Genomic DNA, 22,772 nt, shown 5'->3' on the forward strand with positions numbered 1-22,772 from the left:
ATATCACATAGAGGCTACAGTGTATGGGGCGAGTATGGACGAGTTATGGAATCGAGACGCTTGCGCCGGGCCCGGGGTAACTTTGGATTTTCTTTCTTTAGCTCGTCTTTGGAGAACTCAGGTAAGTGCTGCCCTCTGTTACACACGGTACAGGCAAGAGTACAGGCAAGTCGACCAATCGGAATGCTGTATTTGCTGTCGGCCATATTGAACGTGTAGTGTGCGAATCCGAATATGTGAAATGTATATTCTCTCTTTTTACCTAGTGAAAAGTTGAGCCTAGAGTGAAGCAGTAAGTTTCCACTTAACTTAATTAACTCAGCCTTTGTTGCTTGATGACTTTGGATACACTTGCAGTGCAACTGTATTGCTAATGTGACTAGAGTCGGCCTGTCTCAGTTGCATTTATTTATTTTGTAAGTTTACATGTTGCAAAGCATATTCGCTTAACGCGTCAGTTGTCTCTTTGCTGTATCATTTTATGGATGTTGTAAACTCTTATAAGGATATAAATTGCGCACACTCGCAAGGCATGTCAACCTCGATAAAAAAGGATAATGGCATCCCCTTAATCGATTCAAATGGTGAATACAGTTGTATCATTTTGAGCTTTTAATTACCGCCCATTTCATATTCATTTTAGTAACCATTTTCTCATTTTTTTTTTCAGAGAAAAGCAGTGATAATGTCTCTGTCACGACGTGAACTAGAAGAGCTTAAGCCAGTGATTGATAAGACTGTACAGAAGTTCCTTGGATTCAGTGAACCCTCTCTTGTCACAGCGTCTTTAAATGTTATTGATAAAGGCTATGATGAAAGGAAAGCAATCAGTAAGTGTGGTAGTGAAAGTGACTGTGAGTGTGAAGTTAAGTCGGTGCCTAACTGAATAAAGACAGTTTCTTCACTCTTACTTTTTCTCCAATCTGGCTGTGCTTCTAAACTGAATTAATTCCTCAAGTATTAAGAAATATTACAGACTGAGAGGGTGCAAACATTATGGGAGGATCCTCTTTAAATGTAATAACAAACAAAATCCAAGCATTGCTTGTTTTCAGGTAAGCTGTCTCAAATATTAGATGACTCCCAAGCAGAGAGGTTTGTTGGCAAACTATTTTCAGCATATGATGATCACAGGAGTTCAGGCAGGCACTCCAAGAGCAGGAAGAGAAAGGTTGGTGTTGAAGAAATGATACGTCAAAGTAGTGTGTATTTCACAAAAGATAAATAACACGTACAGCTGTCAGTGTAAAGAGGTTGAAAGTTTTCGCTCCACCTGGATAGGATACTAATCTGTTGTAACTTACTCTAAGACCAATTGTGTTGGTGATGACAGGACAAAGAGGTGAAATTTGTTAATGCCAACAAAGCCTCCTTTAGGATTGAAAAAAATTATGTTGCCCAAGTTGCCATTGCACGATAGATAGTGAAATATGTGCTAAAATGGTGATCTGCATCCACTTACTTTGGGTACACACTGGTGCTTGAAAGACACTCACGTCCTTTTTTCTTTTCTAAACAGCCATTTGTCTCCCCTATTTATTCTAGGAAGACAAATATGAAGATGAAAAAGACAGTAAGAAAGCCAAAAAATTTCAGGAAGAGGTTGTTTCTGTCCCAGAACCTGGACAACCTAGTCCTGGCCAGCTGGCTCATGATAAGGTAAGAGCATTGGTCAGAAACAAAATTAATGACTTGAGTTTAATGGCTTACAATGGGCCTTAAACCTTAATATAGGAAAAAATCAGTTTTCCTTGAAATTTCAGCAATTTTTATTTTATTACCAAAGTATACCCTACTCAGAAGGGTTGATAAAAGTACAATCTGTAAACCTTTTTTTACCATCCCAGAGAAAATTCATTGGTCTCAATCTACATCATAGCACTGTCTTATAAAACTAAAAAGCGATGAAATCAGAAACTGGTTATGAATCATAATTCTCTGAACAGTTGTGGACATGGTATAAATGGGTGATTTAATGGAAGAATGTAGAGACATCAGAAAAATTAAACTGGGAGATGTAAAAGAAATGTAGTAGAATACCTATATTAGATATGTTGTTCTGTTTGCTAGATCAAGGAGCTTATGGCCAATGCGCAGAAGGCAATCCAGGAAAGAAAGGCACAGTTAGGAGCAGTGGTAAGATTTCTGTTTAGCTGAATAAATATTGTAGTGAAAAGTTATCTCATAAGCAAAAATCTTAAATATCTTCGAAACAACAGTTTCAGAAGTAAAATTTCCACAAGCAAAAATGTTACAAAACTAGCCTTCAGTTTGATCAGAGTTTCTGTTCTGAGAACATAAATTCATATACTGTAACATTTAGATCCCACCAGCGTCCTCGGGGTCTCTGTCTCAGGTGCCCCAGATGCCCCAGGGGTTCATGGAGGATGCTGTGGAGAAGGCCAAGAGAGCTGCTGAGCTGCAGGCCAGGATCCAGTCACAGATGATGACATCCGGACTCGCCACTACCATGCTGGGACTGCAGCAGCAACAGCAACAGTAAGTATTGGGCCTATTGAGGTATGTCATGTAGAAGAAGAGATGGGGCATCTAGTAGTTATAGTTTACTTGTGTGTTTGAGAAAATGGTGATGGTTGTAAATGTTTTTAATTTGATATCTTTACAGTTGGAGTCCTAAGTTTGATGATACCATTGTCTTTGATTTTAGATTTTGGTATTTAGCACCTTCTACTTACAAGAAAAAGACTTGAATACAAGCTCAATTTGGAATCCTGTTTGCATTATTTGGATTTTTTTTCTAAAAGTCTTTATTTATCAATTTATTTACTTGTTATTTATTTTTTGTCTTTTTCAGGAAGGTCATGTCATCCTCAAAGTAAGCAAAAGCTTCTGAACATATTCTGCTGTAAAGCTCTTTTATAATCTTATAACTGAGGTGTTCCCTTTTTGTCACACATTTAGTAGATTTTTTATTCCTGGCACACTATATATTAAATCAGAAATATTGTTTAATAAGAAGTATTTAAAAAAGATCTATATGGTCCATGTATGTGTGTGTATGTTTATAAACAATGGGATTCAAACATTTCAGGCCTGCTCCAGTGATCTTGGATGCAGAGGGCAGGATAATAGACGAGGCTACAGGACAGGCTATCCAGCTCACTCAGTATACACCCACACTCAAGGTCAGCTTTATAGTCTGAGACTAGAAAAAATACTGGGGATTCTGTTATTTAGCATGCCTGCTAGATTTTTATGACTAGTTTTTTATATGTAGTGTAAACTGTACATCTTTAGCAATGAGGATTTTTAAACGATTCTGTGTGCAGAGTGATTTGAAAATGGACTTCATAAATGATTATGTATTTTTTTATTATTTATTTATTTATTCTTAGGCAAATATCCGTGCCAAGAGGCGGGAGCAGTTCAAGATAGTACAAGAAAAGCCACCAGAAGAAATAAGTGAATCCAAGTTCTTTGATGAGAGAGTAGGGTAATGTCTTTTTCTTTTGTACTATATCTATATGCACCTGTATGTGTATGTATTATTCTAATACGGCACTCCCATGGTAATCATGTTGGTATTTTATGTGTATGTACATAGAATATTACAAATATCCCTAAATAGATTAAATAGATAAAGAAGTGTTTGGTTGTCAGTTTTGTTTTTTTTTATAACAACTGCATTGACTTTAGAGAAAGTAAGTGGTATTAATTTGTATTTAATAGTGGCAAAGGTCCCTTGAGACAGAGACGAGGGTTCAAGTTTCATGAACCAGGCAAGTTTGAACAAATTGCTGGCAGGATGAGAACTAAGGTAAAACATTTGTTATAGAGACATGTTCTTGAAGAAATCACAAATGGATTTTGCTATTTAAATTTTGTCGATGTAAAGTATATCAAAAATGGAGAAGAAAATGTGGAAAGGATTAATCTTGAACCATTATAGATACAAATGGAGAAAAAAAATCAAAATTTAACAGTTACAGGGAAACCAAGCATACTATGATTGCTCCAATTACCATATTTTATATCATGAAAGAATATGCCATTTTTCTTTTTCCTTAACTACGGTAACAATTTTTTTACATTACCCAAACTTTTTTTCTATAAAGGCCCAACTAGAAAAACTCCAAAGTGAGATTGCTCAAGCAGCAAAAAAGACTGGGATAGCCTCAGCAGCCAAACTAGCAACCATCCAGCCCAAGAAGGAATACGTAAGATATTCAGTCACTTATAATTTCTTTCTTGTGTGTGTGTGTGTGTGTGGGGGGGGGGGGGGGGGGGGGGGGGGGTATAATGGCTGTCAATGTAAGAGACTAACTTTTCTGTCTTTTCTAGTTATCATTTTTGTACTTACAAAAGAACTTTAAAAATCCCTGAATGGGACATTTCTGTTTTCCTCATTGTATAGTTCCTGCTGCCCCAAACCTCATTAATAATAATTCCTTCATACTCTCCACTTTTATTGCAGAGAGATGATGAGATTCCAGAAGTTGAATGGTGGGACTCGGTGATACTGAGAGGGGAAAGGTATGGACCAATTTGGTAGCATGATGCACCTTACAGAGGAGATATATGATAATGTAAAAAAATGAAATACTGTGCCTGAAAAGTACTTGAAGTACTAAAATACTGTTGTTTGTATTTCTTTGGGATGTAATGCAAAACTTCCTGATTTGCCCACGGTGTGTCACTGCTCTTATTCCAAAAGTTTGTGTCTTATAAATGGTTTATTTTCAATGGATAATAATGTTCCATTTTATATGCACATAGTATACATGTAATTGGTAATTGTAGTTGGCATATGAGAGTGTGGTCCTTAAGAACTGTTTATTATTATTATTGTAATTATTAGTGATAGTAGTAGTATTATAATAATAAGAATCACAACCCATTAGCAAATGTGATATTCCGTTTTCAGATATGACTGCCTTGATGAAGAAACTCCAATATCAGAAGATGGACAGCAAGAAGAGAAAATAATTGGTGTAACACATTTGGTGGAACATCCCATACAGATGAAACCACCAGGTAAAGGGAAGTTTTCTCCATCACTCAAGTACATATATCCTAAAATAAATAAACAAATAATGATGACACACATTATAAATAATCATCTGCTGTAGATCATTTCATTAGGTTAATTAATCTGTAGGTAACATGAATGGGATAGAATTTATAATATGTTACACTCCTATATTGTGATGTGTTAACTACATTGTTTTATTTTAACTACAGCTGAACCTGAAAAAGAAGTAGTGATACCTGTATATTTAACAAAGAAGGAAAGAAAGAAATTAAGGAGGCAGAACAGAGGAGAAGCCCAGAAAGAACTAACAGAGAAGATCAGATTAGGTTTATTACCCCCACCAGAGCCTAAAGGTAGTTGAACACTTAAGCTTTCTTAATTTCAGTCATTTCAACGTATTACTTTTTGGTATGGAGTAATGGCCAGTGTGTTACGTATAAATGAGTTTTGAATATTTCAAGAAATAGTTGTCAAAATTTTTCATTACAGCATGCAGATTCTGCTTCTGTCTTGAAATCATAAAACATTGCTAGTTAGATGATCCATTTGAGCTCTAAACATGGTATTATAATTTGTCTTGTACAAAAAAAAAAAAAAAATGACATACCTAATATACCAGAAAGGTGACCAATATCCCCAATATATATAAATTAAAATGTATGTTATCATTTGCAGTAAGAATGGCTAACCTTATGAGGGTTCTGGGAACTGAAGCGGTACAGGACCCAACCAAAGTGGAAGCACATGTTAGGGCACAGATGGCAAAGAGGCAGAAGTAAGGTCATGTTTTTATACCAATACATTAGTGGTCATAAGGTATGCAGTGCACTGTTCCATGACGTGATATCAGCTGCATAATGTTTTGTTATGATTTGGGCTATAACAACATACATTGGTGTTTGTTATGGTTTCATTTACCAGTGTTTTTTTTTTTTTTTCAAACATTTTCATGTTTTCTAGTATCAATAATTTTGAGGGGATGTATGTTTTGATATAAAATTGGAGGCAATTCAAAGATCATAATGCAAGCTTGTAAATAAATCAGTAAATGTTTAACATAGCATATTATAATTCCTTCCAATAGAAAGTGCAATCTTTGCAATTAAAATATATTTATTTACTTACTTATTTGTGTCAGAGTTCATGAAGAAACAAATGCAGCCAGAAAGTTGACAGAGGAACAGAGGAGAGAGAAAAAAATGAAAAAATTAAAAGAAGATACATCATTAGGGGTCCACATTGCTTTATATAGGTATTGTATTCTTTGTGTGCTTCAGGAATGTATGTACATAATTTTGAGAAAAATAAGTCATGTAAATCAACGTTATCAACTTGGATAAAAAACCGTTTAAAAATGATACTCGGATATATTTATTTGTGTAGATATTTTGTTCATTATTATTATTATTATTATTATTATTATTTATTCCATTTCGAACTTGATTCTTTACTATAGGGTTAACAATCTTAACAACCCAGCAAAGAAGTTTAAAATAGAAGCCAACTGTAAACAACTCTTCATGACTGGTATAGTAGTCCTGTACAGAGATTGCAATGTGGTCGTTGTGGAAGGAGGCCCTAAACAACAGAAAAAGTTCAAGAGATTAATGCTTCGCAGGATTAAATGGAATGAAGATAATAAGGCATCTAAAGATGGTAGGTGTGTGTGTGTGGAGAAAGAGAGAGAGAGAGAGATTCAACTTTTAAAGGAGACTGGAACTTATATGATTGATATGTCAATCTTTTTTCTGTCTTTACTATAATTATAGCACATATAATCTATTAGAAATCATAAAAGAATTATGAACATGGGTCATTTTTTGGTCATTCTCATAATCTTACAAAATCAGAATTTTTTATTGAAGTGTTTTGATCAAAGTATGAAATGAGGATGCAGCCGTATCTTGTATCATGCTGTGTATTTCTTAATTTTGTTTCTTGGTTTCAGATGATAAAGACAATGATGAGAAGACGGAGAACAAGTGTGTTTTAGTTTGGGAGGTAAATATTTTTCATGTTTTTATCCATGGTCATTTACAGTCTTAGTGATAACTATGACATCACTATAAAGTTTTCTTCTCTTCTTTGCAACTCTAAATTAATAATTGCATATTATATGTAATGTAAATTTTTGTAATGTTTGTACATTTTATGTGATTTTTAAATGGATCATTTTTTTGTGTGTGTTTCAGGGCACAGCAATGAACAGATCATTTGGCGATATCAAATTCAAGGCATGTCCAACAGAGTCATTTGCTAGAGAACAGTTCAAAAAGACTGGAGTTGAACAGTACTGGGACTTGGCTTACAGTGGGGCTGTCTTAGAGGCTGCGGGAGAGGACTCCTAGTTTAAAAACGAGAGTTTTGAGATCGGTCAAATGTACTTCCAGTTGTGCACAGCTTACTGGATAGCTTTAGCTAGCATTGCTGAAGATTTTATTCAGCTGAGAGATTGTCAGTTTCAGATAAAACATGCCACTACAGCTGTAAAGATTGATGTGAAAAGGCTTAAATCACCCTTGACATGGTCAGAGGGAAAAAAATCGATGTTAGGGAATAAGACATAAGTAGTTGGCAAAATTATAAAAGAGCCACAGAGATCATTTAGTATCCTTAGCATTGCACCCAAATATTTGTTACTACAGCTGATGTCTTAGAAGGTAACTGTAACCATGCTAGATGTCAAAAGATGGGTGGTTAACTGATGAATTGTGCATAGAAAAAGTTCTTATGCAAGAAAATGAATTAAACGTGTGGAAATGCTGGTACTTCTCATCACTGGACCTTGTTTTGGTAGCTTTATTGTACCACAGTGTTAGCACTGCGTGTGTACATGGTTTTACCCTGCATGTCAACAGATGGGAGTCGCCATAACCACATCTCATAAACTACAAAAACCTGTGTCCTACTTTACGAACCTAGGTCACACCTGATCTCAAATTGGGTCCCCTACATTTTTGGTTCTATTTTCGCATTTGCATAGGTGTAACACTTGTTGCAATGCACTGTTGTCAAAATTTTTCAAAATGCAAAATGTCTCCAAAATGTTAAAGTAATATGGGAAAAATTACTTCGTCTTTTTTTTTTGGGTGGGGGAGGGGGGGCTTGACATGAAATTCATTGCATTTTATTTAAATGGTGAAATTATCAATAGACCCACATCCATCTGGAAATCGTAATTTTTGCTGTAACAAACACGCCCCTCCCCAGATGACTTCTCCATTCATTGCAATAGTCAGTCACACCCCTAAAATTATTTTTTCCTGTAAAAAAAAAAAACTACTGAAAATGTGATTAAAAATATACTGAATAATAACAAAGACAACATTTTATTCATTAAATTGCAAGGGTTAATAGTACATAAAAAGTGAAGAAAAATCTACTTTGATGCAAATGTAAAATTGGCACATTCAGAAGTAAATCAAATTTACAACCATGACTTGGGGGAAATTGAAAAGAGAACATCTTGAATTCAAACAGTGTCTTGACAACTCTTGTGAAATTCCATTTAAAAGTTAAATTGTAACAGTTAAATATTAAAATATGAAATTAAAAAGCAAAATTGTCACATAGAGAAGTAAATCGAATTTGCAACCATGACTTGGGGGGAATTGGAAAGAGAACATCTTGAATTCAAACAATGTCTTACCAGACTTCTTAAAAAGTAAACTTGTAACAGTTAAATATTGAAATATGAAATTAAAAAGCAAAATTGTCACAAAGAGAAGTAAATCGAATTTGCAACCATGACATGGGGGAATTGGAAAGAGAACATCTTGAATTCAAACAATGTCTTACCAGACTTCTTAAAAAGTAAACTTGTAACAGTTAAATATTGAAATATGAAATTAAAAAGCAACATTTGCACATAGAAAAGTAAATCGAATTTGCAACCATGACTTGGGGGAATTGGAAAGAGAACATCTTGAATTCAAACAATGTCTTACCAGACTTCTTAAAAAGTAAACTTGTAACAGTTAAATATTGAAATATGAAATTAAAAAACAAAATTGGCACAGAGAAAAGTAAATCGAATTTGCAACCATGGCTTGGGCGAATTGGAAAGAGAACATCTTGAATTCGAACAATGTCTTAACAGACTCTTGTGAGATTCCATTAAAAAGTTAACTTGTATCAGTTAAATATTGAAATATGAAATTAAAAAGCAAAATTGGCACATACAGAAGTAAGTCAAATTTACAATCATGACTTGTGAGAATCGGAAAGAGAACATCTTGAATTCAAACAATGTCTTACCAGTCTTCTTAAAAAGTAAACTTGTAACAGTTAAATATTGATATATGAAATTAAAAAGCAAAATTGGCACATACAAAAGTAAATGGAATTTACAACCATGACTTGGGAGAATAGGAAAGAGAACACCTTGAATTCAAACAATGTCTCAACAGACTTGTGAGATTCCATTAAAAAGTTAACTTGTATCAGTTAAATACTGAAATACAAAATTTAAAAGCAAAATTGGCACATACAGAAGCAAGTCAAATTTACAATCATGACTTTGGAAAATAGGAAAGAGAACACCTTGAATTCAAACAATGTCTTGACAGAATCTTGTGAGATTCCATTCAAAAGTAAACTTGTATCAGTTAAATATTTAAATATTAAACAAAAGTATGAGTGCACATACTTAAAACATTGCTTGGGCAGTGTAAACAATGTTAAAAATTCTAATTTAGAATTCTAAATAACCGTCACTGTTACATCTACAGACTGAGTGTCAGAGCTTGGTCTCCCTAAGTCACTAGCATTATTATCGCTATTTGACACCACCGAATTACCAACTGTATTGGCTGAGCTTATAACACTGTCTCCACCCTCTCCTTCCCTATTGGAGCTATTTTGGGATGCATTTTCCTGAACTGGGTCATTTTCTGCATAAGGTGGTGGCTGAGCATAAGGGGGAGGTGGATCAAAGGGGATTGGCACGGTTCCTGGGGGCATAGGAACAAAATGAGAAAACCCGGCAAAGAAATGCATCCACCCAAATGGTTCTGCTTCAATGTCAGATTGTGGCAGTTGGGCCAGAGGTAATGTGCCAAGATGTGACTGTGGAACTGTGCTATGAAAACTACTTGATCTATTCAACCTTCTTCCAAATCTGTTATGACTTGAGGTTGCATGACGTTGCAAAACTCGTTGGGCATTATCTGCTGCTCCAACACTGGCTCCTCTTCTAAGTGGTCTTGGAGGCAGACGTGAAGCATTAGTTGCTGGTAACCTAGGAATGGGACAAGATGGGAGTGTGTCGGACGGATTTCTCGATCTTTGCAATGGATGGGGAGGTAAAGGTTCATGGCAGGATGGCAAACGCTGGAATGGTTGAGCTGGTAAAATATAGCCCCCACTGCATATAAGGGGAAAATTTCCATAATATGGATAACCTAAGTCATACACATTGGAATTTGTTGTAACTGGACTACCATAAGAATTTTGATGGACATTTTCAACAGAGGCATTTCTTAATCCACTCGGAGCATTTTCTCCATCAGTTGGACCAGTGTTTTCACTACCAGTGCGGACTAGACTTTCACTTCGACGTACTCCCAACAGGCGTAACTGGGGTTCCCCAGGGAGCATGATTCTACGACTAAAGGGGCCACTGACAGGGGGACTAGCTGAAGGGTTGGTACCCTGCATAGCACCACATCTTGATACTTGGGACGGACTTCCTGTGATGGACCTCTCTTGGGAACAGTTCCTGACATTTTCGTTTTGTTCTTCACAACTTGGAAAGTAGTATTCTTCCTGTAACAGGAAAAAATGGGGTCACGTTACATTTTATCTGGAATTTATTATACATTGTGATAGACTTTAACAGGGGTTTTCTTTGAAAAAAAAATCTTCATATTATTTTCATAAACTGCATGTATTTCTAAGCATTTGTATAAAATATATTCTCAATCACAATTAAAGTCATTCCAAAGGAATTGTTCCCTGTTTGCCTTACTGATTAACAAAGTATAACTAGCAACCGGTGACAGTCTACGAAAGATACCAGATACTGATGAGAATTCAGGGCTTATACTAGCACAATTTTAAAATACGTAAGTTTTCACCTAATCAAGGGTAAATTGGCTTAAAAACTATAACATTTTCTGCATTTTTAGGCAGTTAGGTAATCTTAAGCTATTTGGGAAGCAGATAGCATGACTAGTGTTTATCAAGTGGTTCACATGTGCAACAATGCTTACCCTGTAAGAAGTCACAATCCCTTTGATTAAGAGTTGATATTTTGTCTCACGTGTAAAAACACGTTTAGTCTCTCTAGAAACGATTTACTTCTTTGAACTATATTTACACAAAAGACAATGAAACCTCCCATCTCACCAAACCTTTACCTCGTAATGTTTTTGTCTCTCCTTCTCTGTTCTAAACACTACCAAACTGAGATGTATGCCAAGAATCCCCAGAAGTGTACCTGCAGTGTACAGGGCACACAGAGCATACATGAAGTCCACCAAGTTGTGCTGTATAACACCACAGTTTGGAGCATTGTAGAAGAAGTATTCAGATTCCTCTGAAGAGATAAAAGGGATTTTTTTTACATTTATCCTATTGCCTGATCCAAACATTTGAAAGATGCCATGAATCAGTTTTTAACGGCCTTAACAACTGTATTTTTTATTTTTATTTTTTAAAATATTACCATTAAAAGCTGAATAAATGATTTGTGAAAATTATAAATAATGAAAGCAATACTTCTTTCAGAAATATGTATCATTCTGCAAAGTGTCAAGACATCTATGTGTAAAAACATTAAGTATATAATATTCTTCACCATGTAGTACCAAGTTCACTTTGAAAGAAAAAAAGAATGTTAGTCAAAAAAATTATATCCATATATACATGTTTGCATGAGTCATAAAAAAGTTAAAGCTACAAAATAACTACCTGGTTACAGGAAAAACTGTATAATATACTATAGGAGTACAAGTTAATAAAACTTACCTGTATAATCTGTAACATTCTTTCTCCACACATAACAATGACACATGGTCTGCTTGGCACTATACACGCAGCGACTGAAGCTGGTCAAGGAGATAATAGTCTTGAAGCCAGTGGTCAAGCCCGACACAGAGTGCATCACTGTACAGGCGCTGCAGAACATGATCACAGTGCATACCTGGAGAGGAGACAATTAATTTAATTTTTGTACCATACATATAAAATAATAATATTTATTGAGGTCAGTGGAAACCATGCATGTACCAAACATGAAAACTTTACCTACTGAGTACATATGATAGATCAAAGAGTCTATCAAAATATCCATAAGCACGAAAACTAATTATGATGCGACCTCTATATATTAACTAATTACAGACCAGCACATTCAAATGACTTCTGAGTGGGAACATGGTTAGGTGGGAAGAATATTGATTCCATATGGTCTTTTTATTGTTGTTATAAAAATGGCAACACTTTTTCATGCTAAGGTGCATAATACATGAAGTGTTCTCAATATATGCATTAAGCTTTACTTTGACCATTTCTGCATTTTAAGTATAGGTTTACATCCCCCACCAAGGTGACATGGTCACCACCACACCCATCAACCTATATATTCCTTTGCTGTAACACCTGGTAAGACCAATTATCAATATCCCAAAGGAGCGACAACTAACAGGTTATTGATTGGTTTGCATAAAGGAGTATACACTGGATGTAAATTGAAGAAAAATGTTTCTACCTAAGCACTGTGTAGCAAAACTATCATTGGATTGGTAAAACAAGTTTTTTTATTTTTTAGTCTAAAATTGATAAATAATTAATACCCTTTTTGATATAATGAGAAGTAGAAGATTGAAATTTTAAATCAATATTTCCCTAATGTGCATCAAGTACTTCTTAAATTCTGCTGTTCCAGGGATTTATGACAGTCACTGAATATGATTTCTTTGAACTATAGGCTTCCTAATGAAGGACACCTGACTAAAATTTTTATGCTCAGAGTGACAAGATTATTGATTGGACAGTAGATTTAATCCCACTTCAGAAAGGCAGTCTTTTGCAAGGCACGCAAGAATGTAGTGAATTATTCATCTTTACTTCTACTCAATCACGAAGAGAATTTTTGGATGAACATGCAAAAAAACTGAATGGTCCCAAGAAATATGGCAACATGCTTGTTGTGAAATAATTATATTATAAATACCAATATACCCAGAGTAAAATTAATACATAATATCTGTAACTTCAGAATTAACCAGGCTTGTGACAATAAGGGAAATGCATGTGTATGTGACCATGTGTTTGCGTGTGTGCTCATGCAGGCAGGCGAGGAGCTTTGAAGTTATTTTAGGAACAGACTTAGATGGTCTTCTTGGTCTTTTGGAGGAATGACACATTTATTATTTGTTTTCAAAATTTCCCAACTGTGTTGGCTCTGGAAGACTGTCATCCTAGATGGCCAGATCAGTTCCTGGGTGTGAACATGTATATGCAACGGCAGGGCACATCAGGCAGCTTTTATTATGATGTGCATCCTTCTCCAGCTCCGAAAATACAGCACAATGATTGAAATGAGACAAGTCAGTCAAATTTTCAATGCCTGTGCCCCACAACATATTATAGTCTGTTGTAAATATATGTGATAAGAAAAACAGAAAAAAATCATTTTTGTGCTCCTCTTTGGTACAATCCAGGATCCAGTTTATTTATACGTGCGTGTGTGTGTGTGTGTGTGTGTGTGTGTGTGTGTGTGCATGTCTGTTTGAAGGGACCCCAGATAATACATAAATTATTAAGACTCATTCCACATAAGATAACAAACACCAGCTATGACTGTGCAGTTTGCCACACCAAAGTTCAAGTTCACCATTGCAACTCGTTATCTTTACATAAGAAACCTTTGACTCTTTATCACAAGGTGTTATGTCTTTCTGATATAATGCACTGGATATAACTTGAAAGATATTAATAATGCACTGACACTGGTACATTTTACAACCGAATATCATGAAGATTCTTTTTACACTATAATGGTAAGCTCCCCACACAATTTCATCAATTTGTGTCATTGCACTTGGGTAATATTTTAACATGTAGGGTCATGCTGCAAGAATTTTGACCTTGACATATATATATAAATATATATGATTTTAACAATATACAGAACAAATTGTACTTACCACTATTTTATTTCTCCTTTTGTTTAGCAAAATCACAAAAGTGCCAGCACAGAATGCCTATAATATAAATGAAAGTGAAACCACATCAATGTTACAGTTAAAATTAATTAACAAAAATATTCAAAATAATTTCTGCCTCACAATAAAAAAGCCTTTTCTAATTCAAATATAAACAAACACAGGGGTGTCATTACTAACCAAGAATCTAGATCTATTTGATATATATTTCTTAGGACTCGAAACATTGTAGTGTTTTTAAAGAGTGTATGAGAAGATCCTTAGCTTAATTGTGCTGATATATAGGAAGAACATCTAAAAACAAATAGAGTTTAAATATTAGACTGTCACTTGCAGTTTAACTAAAAGAGAGAGACAGAGAAAGACAGTACTGACCAGCCTGAAATTTCCATCATTTTTGCAATTATTTGCAAATCATTTAACTTTAACATAAATTCAAGTCTCGCTGTGTATCACAACCATGAATCCCCTCCCAACATAATCTTAATATCAAATATTCATGAAATAACTGTTAAACATAATATGTAGCAGCACAAAAAAAAAAAAAAAACTCCACTACCCATGTGACTTGAATATATAGAATTAAAAGGTGTGTCATCATTTCTAAGTAACTGTGCAAGCCTTTCAAAACCAACTCTTATCACATGATGGCTTACTTGACATGAAATATGTTGTTAATTTCAACACGAGGTCTGTTAATCATTTACTTCAAGCACACATGTGACATGAAGAGATATTATTGAAATCTTTGAGTATACTTGTACTACATGTACTTAGAAGCACCCACAGTGCAGAGCACCATTTTGATAACAGCAGTTATTTATAATCAGAAATGTGATGCTGTATCCAAATTTAGAGTTTTAACTATCAAATGCTCTCGGTATTGAAGCTATGAATACATCATCTTCTTCCCTATTATTCAGCACAATAAAATAAACAGTACTAGTAATGTATATCTGGTACAATAAAGAAGGTACAAGAGCAGATACTGTGATTTCTAATGTAACTTGCTATCATGCTTCTTTTACATGATCATTCATGTTCACAAATGCTTTACACATATAGTGCACATGTACAGCAGATGTGGGAAGCATGTATATATATATATATATGCATTCCCACTAAACAGGTGGCTGTGCACCTGATGATAAGGTTAAATAAGCTGTCATACAACACAAGCATGGAAATGATTGGTGCATGGCTTTGTCATGCATCTATAAACTTTTGAGGTGCATGCTTTCATCAGTTATTCTTAAAAGCATGACCTTGCAATATACTTGTACATTTTCTTCACAATCTTATCTTATATGCAAGTGTCATCCTTACATGTACTGTGTACAGGTACTGAGATCATGCCAAATGAATAAATAAACTTCCTTACTATGTTAATATTTTCTAAACACCTGATTAAAGCAATATCAGCATCATTATATAAAGTGTCCACTTACTATGATGGCATTAGCATAGGTTGGAATGGTCTCAGTATACTGGAGTGATGTGGTCAGCGCCCTGACACTGAAATACACCACTCCCAACATAAACCCTACCACAATGTCAGCCACACCAAACATTAGGTACACCCAAAGCTTCTCTATGCACCCATGATAGCTGCAGTTACAGCGGTTCCTTGTATGATGACCTGGCATGTTTCATTCCTCAGAGCAGTACTAGTGCCGAAAATGGAAGAAGGGGAAATTTAACAGACGCGGCATGCAGCAGTGGATTTTAATTTCCCCCAAACTTTGCCGCCGTGTTACTGCAGTAAGATTATACCGCAAATGTCAGTATCGCAGAACCAAAACCTGGAGACATACTGCTAAAAGGTGCATGGCGTTGTGCCCCACCTTGGTATTTACAGGCAATGCTAAATATCGGAAAGGGCAATGAAAAATATCGATAAATTCTCCGTCGCCTCATTCCTTCCCACTGCACATCAATGTTGTTGTTTACAATGGAGATCTCGCAAAATCTCGCGCGACTTTCCTTTCCGCGAAATATGGATGTATAGTTTTGTGTCCTTTTTGCTTTTTACATTCCAGGAAATATATTTAGATTTTCCATGTGTCCATATATGTTTTATTTTTATTATGTATAACAGAAAATAAATTTTAGATGGCCTTCAAAATATTTGCCGGGTTTTTGCGTGGGTACATATCTCAGTTATCGTGATATAAATGAACAAGGTGGAATAAAATGTGAATGGCACTAGAATAGGAAGTTGCAAACAACACCGCTGTAGTTAAGCCAACAGAAAAATGACAGGAAAAGATTAAGATCACTTTCATAAATTCCAAATCCCGAGCTGGCCCCCTACCCCTAACTCGCATAACATCACCGACATACATGTAGGCCTACACTGTACTGTAGGCCTACATGTATTTGTCTCATTTGGGTTGTAGGTCCACGCCCTTTCTTTTTTTTTAATGATTTTGATTTGAATTTAATCAGTCTGGACTTGTACACGTAAATGTACTTGCCTGGCTCTTAGTCTACTATCGGACAACACATACTGCACAATATCTCTTTATGACACTTGAAATAGGTAAGAACGGATATTTTGAACAACAATTAAATTGGCATTGTGATTCTTATTAGGCCTACATATGTAGGCTTATAACATAGGCCCATGCATAAACACTGCATGACCAGCGGTCAAAGATTAAGCATGCCTTATAAGCATTGTGCGCTCGAAACCAACACCACAGATTATTACAACACGCGCTCACTTTACTCTCTTTGGCGAATCCTTATCAGATATTGACTTTAAGTGAATGAGGTAGCAGCAGGTGACAGTCACGGGACAGCCACTGTAGTTCGCCAGGGGACTATAAATGTGCGCTAACCGCAAGGTAGAACCACTACTTTAGCAAGACTCCAGGTCCAGCAAGTTTCACTGAACAGTTTACCAGACAACTCTTCACTCACAAACAAGGTAAGCAGAAATCTGTAGGCCTATGCTTGTAAAGACTGAGTTCCTCCACATAAGTTTACTTTCTTTTAAATTTCTGACTACATTGTTCGTGTTAAAGATCATACATGAGAATTCGAGTCTTGCGTTATTTTTTCCTGCTTTTTTGTTCTCATTTACTTACTTTTACGTTAGTAATGAATTGTAGTTGACTCTAGAATCTATATATTTCTTTATTTAAATTTCATTGTTTTCAGATGCGTTTTACAATTTTGGTGGCAGTGTGTTTCGCGGCAGCTCTTGCTCGTCCCCAAATTTACAATGTTGAGCTAGACGGCGAATGGGACTCATTCAAGTCTGTTCACAGCAAAAACTATGCCACACAAGAAGAGGAACTTTACAGGTGAATAAACCATGTAGATTGAAAGTTAAATACGAAGTAAAGAGTCAATTCATCAAAGTTCAACATCTCTTAGATAAAAAAGGAACATTTTATGGCGAAAAACTCTTTTCAGCGGTAACATAAGGTCCCTACCATTCAATATATTTCAAAGTACCACAGTGTGTTCACGGCCCACTGCTGATAGTTGCAGGTATTTAACTGTTAGTTAAATTTATAAATGAAGAGTCGTAGACCCTATAAACCCAGCGAACTTGACAGGACGGAGTATATTCATTTAAAATTTGGCTCACATATGCTACTTGTGCACATTGATCTAGAATCATTTTCATATATATCTCATATCTGTAATGTTATTGCTTACAGGAGAAGAATCTGGGAAAGCCACTTGGACATCATTGCCAAACACAACAGGGAATATGACATGGGAATTCACACGTTCACTCTCGGTGTCAACGAATTTGCTGATATGGTTAGTATTATTATCTCCCTTTTTCAACATCTTCCGGATTGAAAAACAGATATACCTATCTTGGATCTCAGTAGGTTAAACAAACAAATTTAATGTCGTAACAGAAGGACGAACAAATAAAAGATAAAGATAGCCCGTCGCGAAATTACTCAATACTCTAGGCCGAAGGTACTTTAAAGTTAATCATTTACGATTGTTAATGTTGAATAAATACACTCCACTTATGATGATTCCACTGTTGGTGAAAAGCTGCAAGGATATATCAACTTTCAATTGAATCCAACTTGAAATAAAATCTAGTATATTTTATTATCAGCACTTGTCATAATTAAATTTGACTTAGCAGACAGTGCTTGTCCTAATGAACCTTTATTTGCAAGTTGAATAATGTATTCATTCCAGGCGACAACACAACTTTTAATACGTATACTTAAACTTCAAAAGTCACAATCACTTCTTAATTGAATCGCTTTCATTGTAACTAATATTGAGAATATTGAGAATGGCACTAACAAATACCATTTTTTTCTGTAAAATAGATTCACAGTTCTAAATACATTTTCAGACCAACGAAGAATTCGTGCAGGCAATGAATGGCTATGTAATGCCCAACAGAACCAGCGGTAACGTGTTTCTGGCCCCAAGTCACGTACAGGTCCCAGATGAAGTAGACTGGAGAAAGGAAGGCTACGTCACCGAGGTAAAGAACCAGGGGCAGTGTGGATCTTGCTGGGCGTTCTCTACCACCGGCTCCCTGGAGGGACAGCATTTCAAGAAAACTGGAACCTTGGTATCTCTGTCCGAGCAGCAGTTGGTTGATTGTTCAAGGAGATATGGTGCGTACATTCAAACGAGTGGCATTATTTGAACGGTTTCTTTATGTGAATTCTTTATTCGATTATAATCGAATAGCTTTTTTGCAAATAGAATGAATAACTGTTCTTTTTTATTTAATTGAAATATTTGATTTAAATTAACAAATTTTTTTTTTCGCTACATAGGCAACATGGGTTGCAAGGGCGGTCTCATGGACAACGGCTTCAAGTACATCAAGGCTAACGGCGGACTTGATACCGAGGAGTCTTACCCATACACAGCAAAGGTACGCTTTTTATTTCATTTGAAATTTAACGTCCATGGCTTATCACCAAGTAACATTATTTCAATATCTTCAAAGTTCTTCTCGTTTTCGTATCGATTCCTTTTATTTCTAAAATGAATTCATTTTGTTATGTTGTGAAACTGTAGTCAATATCTTGTAAGTGAGTAGTAAACGTTAAAGGTGGTTACATTTGCAATAAAGATGCTGACGATTTTTTATTTACAGACTGGCCGAAAATGCAAATTCACAACGGCAAATATTGGTGCAACATGCACTGGATACACCGACATCAAGAAAGGGAGTGAGACCGACCTGAAGTCTGCTGTCGCCACAATCGGACCGATTTCTGTCGCCATTGATGCCAGCCACACTTCTTTCCAGCTTTACAGGTCAGTGCAAATGTCCATTTTGTGTATATAATGTCAGTATCACATATATAAACGTCCACGTTTATCTGTTTAACTGAATTTAGCAAAATTGCAATGGCCCAGTTGCATTTGTTAGGCAAAGTTCCACTGATATAGGAAAAAGTCATTGTTTCATTTTTGACACAAATTAGTTGAAATATGCTAAGACTGTTTGAAATGAAAATGTTCACTCAAAACAATAATCTGCTTTTTCAGTACTTTTGACAGTCAATCGATTCCTTTTGTTTTCAGTTTTATTTTCGGAAAATAACATATTGACCCCTTTATAAGCCTACAACTTTGGAAACCTTAAAATAAATAAAAATCAATCAAATATTTCTATGGTCGTCTGTCTTCCTGTTATGCTTTTCCTTATTTATTTATTTATTTATTTATTTATTTATTTATTTATTTATTTATTTCAGGAGTGGAGTCTACAATGAGCGTCGTTGCAGCAGCACTAAACTTGACCATGGTGTGCTTGCAGTCGGCTACGGAACTGAGGGCTCCAAGGATTATTGGCTCGTGAAGAACAGGTATATTCATAAAGTTTCACTCTCGTGGCGAATATCAGTAAATTCATGTTATCATTGGTGTAGATCCTTTAATGTTCATATGTTAATGCCAATGCTACATACAGTATTTCTTATTTAGATAAAGATAATGTCATTTACATATATGCCTATCTTGCCCTTTTTAATGCAGAACTTATTTTCAAAAAGTTGTTTCTCAAATGTTTAAATTAAATCTTACGCTTTTTTACAACATGGTGTTTTCAATAGAACAGACCCTCACTCTTGCAATACTATCATTTTGACTCTTTCAGCTGGGGCAAGTCCTGGGGTATGGAGGGTTACGTCATGATGAGCCGTAATAAGGAAAACCAATGCGGTATTGCCACCTCTGCTTGCTATCCACTGGTTTAGATATTCGGGATTCTTCTTAAAAAGAAGTCTCGATTCTATATATTTAAGATCTCATGTTGTAGATGGAACTGTGGACTGATGGAATAATTTGAATCGTGAATATTGCAAGAGTGGATTGGGATGATTAGTTGATTCGGAAAACAACTTGTCTGTTAAATCAGCAAAACTGTGATACGAACAATTCTGGAAAAGAAATCAGGCGATTCAGATTTCATCATTGATATATAAGATCTGTAAATGTAGAAATCATTGGTACAGTGGCACAATGGAAGAATTTGCTACATTTACATGAGTATTGTGTTCATTGCAGTTCTTGAACTCTTCGTATATTCATATCTTTAATAAATCTGATAGCCTGGACATAATGTATTACTGTTTTGATACTTGAATTATTATTATTTTGTGATATAAATAAACGAAAATTTTAAGTTTTAATAATTTGTCTTCTCTTGTTTTAACCAAACTATATTTGAAATGCACAAAAGCATGAGTAAGTAGGACCATAAGCTGAGAAAAAAATTATAGGTGTGTGGGGGGTCGGGGGGGGGGTTGAGTTGAAGATTGCATTTAATGCATTCAAAGATAAAGGTGAAAGTGAGTAAAAAAGGGGGTGAATCTTAAAGGAGTTGCGACACTTTAACAGAATGGCTTGAACGATGCATATCCTTCAGAATACCTGCCCAACTAACGTTTCCTTTATCAAACTATACAAATTGAAATTTGGTTTTGCAAATATCGAGCTTTTATAATGCGTCCTTTCACTAGGGCCGGAAGTTAACTTGCTGCACGGTCACGTGGTCGAGTGACGTATTACAAAGTAAAATGTTGTATTGATGCCGCCTGAATGGCGAGGGAGCTGGCACGTTGAGCTATCAACTCAGCTGTCATTGTGTACCTCTTGGGTGAGTTTCCAAACCCCGTTAACGACTCATGGCCATTCCCCTTTTCTTGAGCGGTCAAAGCCTCGTGTAGTGATGTAAAGCCTCTTACCTGTCTATTATATTCAAGACTATCCGTGCTAATATAAAACCACGTGGTCGGAAAACATCAGAGCATTTTACTCATTCTCAATTCGCGATGGCAAACATAGCTGCGCATCTAAAAAATTGGCATTACCAGTTTGAGCCCACTTTTCAATGTATTTCACATGTCGACAGTCATGACAAATCTGAGGTTGACGGAGGGGATTGCTCTGCAGACGAGGAGTATGTCGAGTATGATCGATATCCACGTCTAGAATAATATTGAATAGGGGGAATGTGCCTTATTTATAGTTAATTAACACTCGTAAACAAAAGTGAAATATTTTTTATTTATTTGTTGATGCTGGAATTTTAAATTTTTAGACCTAATAATAATTCAAGTCTTAATACTGCTCAAAATTGCTTTTTTTTTTCAAAAAAATCGCATTGGAAGGAGTCCTGCACTTGTAAGTCGACAAATCCAAACCGACATCGTTTTCTTTAATGTAAATAAATATCATACAAAACACAGTCACTCAGGGGCGGGTCCAGGATTATTTTAAGGGGGGGGGGGGGTCCGCGAATATGAAGCCCCCCCCCCCCCCCCCCGAAGGGCCCCGAAAATATTTGGTATTTTAGATGGCGAACGGTGCCATTTGGAACGGTTTAGTATTAAAAATCAGCTAGTCAAAATTTTAATTCCAAGAGGGGGAATATTGGTGTGATTTTTTTAAGAAACCGAAGGGGGGGGTCAGGACCCCCTGACCCTCCCCCTCTAAATCTGCCACTGGTCATTTATCTCTTTATGATGTTCTTTTCAAAAAAAAAAAAAAAAGAATTCCAGGTTTGTATGGGGTTCATGTCAGTCGATGCCCAACATTAATTGTAATGTAGACGCTGTCGCCAACTGAGACATTTAGAGGATAAAATAGCCTGATTAAAGAGAACATATACGAGATTTTTTTCTCGAAAAATAAAATACGGTTGACGAATTCCCTTAGCGTCCTCAAAATACTTAACGATTTTTTCAACCTCGGAAATAAACGGTTTTAAAATTACTGTTAAAAAAACAAACACTTATTGGCCTGTGCCGAGTGAAAAATCTCTTAACTTCATGTTCTTAAAACCAAGGACTTGTGATGAAGAATCATTACAAGTCCGTGTCAAAACGAAGATAAAAAAATTAACTTTGTGATATAAAATCATGTGAAATTTAGTAATTGATAACGATTTTGCTGTCTCTTTAAAATTTAAATGATTAGGTTTCGGTTAAAATATTAGGCTACTAATTTCCTAAACTGAAAAAAAACCCGGAAAAAAAACATTTTCTTGGCCATTAAACATTTACTCCGTTACATTTCGTAATGGTCATGAAAGAAAGAAAACATTTGTTGAAACAATATATTTCTTCATACTGCGTCAGTTAGGGGTA

At 35.6% G+C, this 22,772-nt stretch overlaps 3 protein-coding genes across 4 annotated transcripts; 2 read left to right on the forward strand and 1 right to left on the reverse strand.

The window, feature by feature from the left end:
* The first annotated feature begins 116 nt into the window (after positions 1 to 116).
* LOC106177011 (U4/U6 small nuclear ribonucleoprotein Prp3) lies at positions 117 to 7,768 on the forward strand. 2 transcript variants are annotated; one of them, XM_087005143.1, is made up of 19 exons: positions 117 to 292; positions 671 to 830; positions 1,056 to 1,171; positions 1,546 to 1,659; positions 2,071 to 2,136; positions 2,324 to 2,499; positions 2,816 to 2,836; positions 3,053 to 3,146; positions 3,357 to 3,454; positions 3,691 to 3,778; positions 4,077 to 4,178; positions 4,436 to 4,494; positions 4,886 to 4,995; positions 5,203 to 5,346; positions 5,669 to 5,768; positions 6,132 to 6,245; positions 6,450 to 6,649; positions 6,942 to 6,994; positions 7,186 to 7,768. In XM_087005143.1, exons 2-19 carry the CDS (start codon positions 686 to 688, stop codon positions 7,339 to 7,341), a joined length of 1,956 nt encoding a protein of 651 aa, XP_086861269.1. In that variant the 5' UTR covers positions 117 to 292; positions 671 to 685; the 3' UTR covers positions 7,342 to 7,768. The 2 variants fall into 2 exon arrangements, with proteins under 2 accessions (XP_086861269.1, XP_086861270.1); XM_087005144.1 differs by lacking the exon at positions 117 to 292 and adding an exon at positions 398 to 416.
* Positions 7,769 to 8,303: 535 nt separating this feature from the next.
* Positions 8,304 to 16,116, reverse strand: LOC106177012 (uncharacterized). The gene is made up of 5 exons (XM_013559642.2): positions 15,612 to 16,116; positions 14,146 to 14,202; positions 11,963 to 12,137; positions 11,353 to 11,531; positions 8,304 to 10,759 (listed from the first exon to the last, which is right to left on the reverse strand). Exons 1-5 carry the CDS (start codon positions 15,807 to 15,809, stop codon positions 9,695 to 9,697), a joined length of 1,674 nt encoding a protein of 557 aa, XP_013415096.2. The 5' UTR covers positions 15,810 to 16,116; the 3' UTR covers positions 8,304 to 9,694.
* An 813-nt stretch (positions 16,117 to 16,929) lies between these two features.
* Positions 16,930 to 20,816, forward strand: LOC106176985 (cathepsin L). The gene is made up of 8 exons (XM_013559593.3): positions 16,930 to 17,095; positions 17,329 to 17,474; positions 17,838 to 17,943; positions 18,509 to 18,779; positions 18,945 to 19,045; positions 19,271 to 19,434; positions 19,878 to 19,988; positions 20,279 to 20,816. The coding sequence occupies exons 2-8, from the start codon at positions 17,329 to 17,331 to the stop codon at positions 20,376 to 20,378; spliced, it is 999 nt and encodes a 332-aa protein (XP_013415047.1). The 5' UTR covers positions 16,930 to 17,095; the 3' UTR covers positions 20,379 to 20,816.
* Positions 20,817 to 22,772: the final 1,956 nt, after the last annotated feature.

This window comes from Lingula anatina, chromosome 2 (assembly GCF_051362555.1).
Source record: "Lingula anatina isolate TDL-2025a chromosome 2, LinAna3.0, whole genome shotgun sequence".
Classification (NCBI taxonomy): domain Eukaryota; kingdom Metazoa; phylum Brachiopoda; class Lingulata; order Lingulida; family Lingulidae; genus Lingula; species Lingula anatina.

Excerpts from the sequence above, each read along its gene's own strand:
- LOC106177011 (XM_087005143.1), top strand. The coding sequence starts at position 686 with ATGTCTCTGTCACGACGTGAACTAGAAGAGCTTAAGCCAGTGATTGAT. Across the intron at positions 3,455-3,690 it reads TTCTTTGATGAGAGAGTAGG|TGGCAAAGGTCCCTTGAGAC; the intron begins GTAATGTCTTTT and ends TGTATTTAATAG. Across the intron at positions 5,347-5,668 it reads ACCCCCACCAGAGCCTAAAG|TAAGAATGGCTAACCTTATG; the intron begins GTAGTTGAACAC and ends TATCATTTGCAG.
- LOC106177012 (XM_013559642.2), bottom strand. The coding sequence starts at position 15,809 with ATGCCAGGTCATCATACAAGGAACCGCTGTAACTGCAGCTATCATGGG. Across the intron at positions 14,203-15,611 it reads CCTATGCTAATGCCATCATA|GCATTCTGTGCTGGCACTTT; the intron begins GTAAGTGGACAC and ends TTTATATTATAG. Across the intron at positions 11,532-11,962 it reads GAATGTTACAGATTATACAG|AGGAATCTGAATACTTCTTC; the intron begins GTAAGTTTTATT and ends TTATCTCTTCAG.
- LOC106176985 (XM_013559593.3), top strand. The coding sequence starts at position 17,329 with ATGCGTTTTACAATTTTGGTGGCAGTGTGTTTCGCGGCAGCTCTTGCT. Across the intron at positions 18,780-18,944 it reads TGATTGTTCAAGGAGATATG|GCAACATGGGTTGCAAGGGC; the intron begins GTGCGTACATTC and ends TTCGCTACATAG. Across the intron at positions 19,989-20,278 it reads TATTGGCTCGTGAAGAACAG|CTGGGGCAAGTCCTGGGGTA; the intron begins GTATATTCATAA and ends TGACTCTTTCAG.